Source organism: Myotis brandtii, unplaced genomic scaffold (genome assembly GCF_000412655.1).
Source record: "Myotis brandtii unplaced genomic scaffold, ASM41265v1 scaffold693, whole genome shotgun sequence".
NCBI classification, from domain to species: domain Eukaryota; kingdom Metazoa; phylum Chordata; class Mammalia; order Chiroptera; family Vespertilionidae; genus Myotis; species Myotis brandtii.
The window spans coordinates 2,384,370-2,388,562 of NW_005370710.1; the positions used below are offsets into that span (position 1 = coordinate 2,384,370).

A 4,193-nucleotide genomic window follows, 5' to 3' on the forward strand; every position below is an offset into this window, starting at 1 on the left:
GAAGCGGCCGCTCAGGCGGCGGCCCTGCTCATCCAGGCCTGGTGGCGGGGCACCCTGGTGCGCCGGACGCTGCTGCACGCCGCGCTCTGCGCCTCCATCATCCAGCGCTGGTGGAGGCAGGTGCTGCGGGAGCTGCCATTGTTGAAGCAGAAGAGGCAGCTGGAGGCCTACACTCAGCAGACGTGGGCGGCGGTCAAGCTGCAGTCCTGGTTCCGCATGTGGCGCGTCCGCCTCCGTTACCTCCGCCTGCTGCAGGCCACCCGCATCATCCAGCTGTACTGGCGCTACGGTCAAGCTGCAGTCCTGGGTCCGCATGTGGCTCGTCCGCCTCCGCTACTGCCGCGTCCTGCACGCCGCCCGCATCATCCAGCTGTACTGGCGCTGGCACAACTGCCCCACCCGGGGCTGCATTCAGGGCAATTACGACCTGACAGAAAAGCAACTGAACCTTCACCTCGAAATCTCTTTGGGTTCGCAGGTCTACAAAATCCATCAGTCCATCCCTCTCCCAATAAAGGGCATGCCAGATCTGTAATTCCCGCGTCCCCGGCTCTGTCAGATCCATTTCAAGGGGGTCGTCGAGCTCATGGCGGCAAATACGGGCGTCTCCTAAATCAGCGCCCAGGCAGTGGCCGGGGTTCTGGGGGGCAGGGTCTTGTGTGGAGGAGGGTGGAGCCCCTGGGGCTGGAGGAGCAGGGCCAGGGATGGATTAGCAATGTCTGCCCTGGGCAGGAGCCTTGGGGCTGCGCCAAGTCGGCCAACCAGGGACACCCCTTCCCCATGGGGTCTGGATAAATGGTATGGTCAGTCATTTTACAACCTGTGTCATCTTTTAAAATATACTCTTTTTTTTTCTTGTCAGTTTTTTTTTAATTTATTTTTTTATTGCTTAAAGCATTACAAAGGGTATTACATATGTGTCCTTTTTTTCCCCGCCCTTGACATTTCCCTGGCTTCCCCTACGCCCCAGTGTCTTATGTCCATTGGTTATGCTCATATGCATGCATACAAGTCCTTCGGTTGATCTCTTCCCCCCCTCCCTCCTGCCCCCCAACCCTCCCCGGCCTTCCCACTGCAGTTTGACAATCTGTGTGAGGCAGCTCTGCCTCTGTATCTATTATTGTTCAAAAGTTTATAATGGTCTCTATTATCCATGAATGAGTGAGATCATGTGGTATTTTTCCTTCATTGACTGGCTTATTTCACTTAGCATAATGCTCTCCAGCTCCATCCATGCTGTTGCAAATTGTAAGAGTTCCTTCTTTTTTACAGCAGCATAGTATTCCATCGTGTAGATGTACCACAGTTTTCTAATCCATTCATCTACTGATGGGCACTTAGGCTGTTTCCAGATCTTAGCTATGGTGAATTGTGCTGCTATGAACAGAGGGGTGCATATATCCTTTCTGATTGGTGTTTCTGGTTTCTTGGGATATATTCCTAGAAGTGGGATCACAGGGTCAAATGGGAATTCCATTTCCAGTTTTTTGAGGAAACTCCATACTGTCTTCCATATAAAATATACTCTTTTTAAATTGTGGTAAAATATACATAACATTTACCATTTTTTAAAAATGTTTTTTTTTTAAAGTTGATTTTTAGAGTGAGAAGAAGGGAGAGGAAGAGAGAGATAGAAACATCAATGATGAGAATCACTGATCGGCTGCCTCCTGCATGCCCCCCCCCCCCCTGGGGATCGAGCCTGCAACCCAGGCAAGTGCCCTGACCCAGAATGGAACCGTGACCTCCTGGCTCATAGGTCAACGCTCAGCCCCTGAGCCACACAACATGTACCATTTTAAGTAGACAGCTCGTTGGCATTGGTTATATTCACTGTGTTATTGAGATGATCAGCACCATCCGTCTCCAGAACGTTATTCGTCTTGCAGAACCGAAGCTCTAGGAAGCGTTCCCCACCCTCCCCGCTCCCCAGCCCGGCAACTGCCAAGCTGCCTTTGCTACCCGTGACATTCACTGATCAAATGCCTCACACGAGTGGAACCCTCCAGTGTGTGTCCTCCTGTGACTGACTGCTTTCCCTTGGCCCAGTGTCTTCGAGGCTCATCCTGCCGTGGTCTGTGTCCGCATCCCTTCCTTCCTCGGGCTGGCTCCTCTCCGCTCGGTGCAGAGCCCACATTCCGACCGGCCCTTCCTCCGCGGACGGGCACAGGAGGATCTCCCGTCGCTCGGCTGGTGTGAGTCGTTAATGCTGCCGTGGACATGAGTCGCAAAGACCTCTGAGACGCTGCGTTTGATCCTTGTGGGTATGTACCCACAAGTGGAATGGCTGGGCCAGATAATTCAATTTCTTTAACAATATATTTTTATTGATTTCAGAGAGGATGGGAGGAGAGAGAGAGAGAAACATCAATGATGAGAGAGAATCATGGATCGGCTGCCTCCTGCACACCCCCTACTGGGGAACCAAGCTCACAACCCGGGCATGTGCCCTGACCAGGAGTTGAACCGTGACCTCCTGGTTCACAGGTTAATGATGCTCAACCACGGAGTCACGCCGGCCGGGCCATATAATCCTACTTTTAATTTTTTGAGGAACTGCTCTGCCAATTTCCGCGGCATCTGTACCATTTTCCATTCTGTTGGGGGTATTTGAAAGGTAAACAGGAAAGAGAAAAGAAAGGAATCCGAGAATGCAACTCTAGGAAAAGCCATCTGGGCAAGAGGAGAGGGTTGGTAACGGTGAGGTCTAGCCCCACGCCGCCCGATGGAATGGTTAGTAGCTATTGAAACTTAATTTAAATGAAACAAAATTAAAAATTCAATTCTTTAGCTGCACTCCTAGGCACATGTTGCTGCTGTTAATCCTCACCTGAGAATATTTTCCCATTGATTTTTTTTAGAGAGAGTGGAAGGGAGGGGGAGAGACAGAGAGAGAGACACATCATGTGAGAGACACACATTGATTGGCTGCCTCCTGCACATGCCCTGACCGGGGCTGGGGTGGAGCCTGCAACCGAGATAGGTGCCCTTGACCGGGGATTGAACCTGGGACCCTTCAGTCCGCAAGCTGACGCTCCGTCCACTGAGCCGAGCCGGCTCGGGCAGCAGCAGGCACATTTACCGTCCTCCACACCCACGCGTGACTAGTGGCTGCAGCTAGGACAGCACAGAGGCCGACATCACCGCGCTCCACGGAGCGGCCTGTTGACGGTGACCAGAGGCGGGTGGCCGGGGAGCATCCCAAGGGTCGTCAGACACAAGAGTTGGGAGACGGGGAGGGACATCTTGGCTGAGGGTGAATCAGCAGGAACGGAGACAAGGCAGGGGTTTGGGGAATACGGAGGAATCCGCCTGCCGCTCGGCCGTGGGGAGGAGTCCGGGCGAGGATTGTGGGTGCAGATGAAGGGCCTCGAACCCGTTTCCTACCAGTGCCCGGGTTCCCACCTGCCCGTCAGCATGCCCAGTGCCCCGCCCCACAGAGGCCAGCCCCTGCCCTTCCCTGCGGCTGTCACCTGCTCCCAGGAGTCAGCCAGGAGTTGGCGTTTTCCTAGGTTCTGGCCAGAGAGACCCTGTCGGCGTGTCCGGGCACCAGGCTGACAGAGGGGCCCGGAGCCCATTCTCCTGGGCAGAGGACCCCACAGGCTACAGGAGGGGTGTCCCTCACATCCTGGCGGGGGGGGCCTGGGGACTGGCTCTGTCATGTGTCGGCTTAGACCTGGACCACAGTGTCTGTCTGATAACCAAGTCAGCAGCATCCGTTCATTGTTGGTTCAGAACCGGGGCCTCACGGGAGGCAGCGGGGAACCTCACGGGACTTGTTTTCCCGGGAAGAAGAGGCGGCGGCAGGCCCGCGTCCTAACCTTTCTATTCCCCGGGGGTGACCACGCGACAGCACATCAGGTCAGACCTTTACTGGGGACAGAGGCTCCGTGTCCCTGCCCCGCGGCCTCAGGGGTTGGTGATCTCGATGTGGAACTGCAGGTGGGTGGCGGTGACCACGCAATGCCCCCGGAGCAGCGCGCAGGTCTGGCAGTGGTGGCTCTGCCAGTGGCCACGGATGATGTAGATGGCGTTGAGCACCTGGCAGTATCGCCAGTGGACGCGCCACATGCGGACCAGAGACTGGAGCTTGACCACCGCCCTCTCCCGGATGGCGTAGCTCACCAGCGCCTCCCGCCGCCTCCTGTGCAGCAGCTGCGGCAGCGTCTGCCGCCACCAGCGCTGGATGGTCC

General features: G+C 55.5%; 2 protein-coding genes across 2 annotated transcripts in view; one reads left to right on the forward strand and one right to left on the reverse strand.

The window, feature by feature from the left end:
• On the forward strand, window positions 1-535 carry LOC102238956 (IQ domain-containing protein F5; the record flags this gene model as incomplete). The annotated part of the gene is made up of 2 exons (XM_005881929.2): window positions 1-225; window positions 296-535. Coding segments are annotated over 2 exons (465 nt in total), but the record flags the coding sequence as incomplete, so codon positions are not given.
• Window positions 536-3,909: 3,374 nt separating this feature from the next.
• Window positions 3,910-4,193, reverse strand: part of LOC102239275 (IQ domain-containing protein F2) — a 1,518-nt gene continuing 1,234 nt past the window's right edge. The window contains exon 3 of the mRNA XM_014529724.1: window positions 3,910-4,193. This exon is cut by the window's right edge and continues 20 nt beyond it. Within this exon, the coding sequence (XP_014385210.1) occupies window positions 3,910-4,193 (284 nt within the window).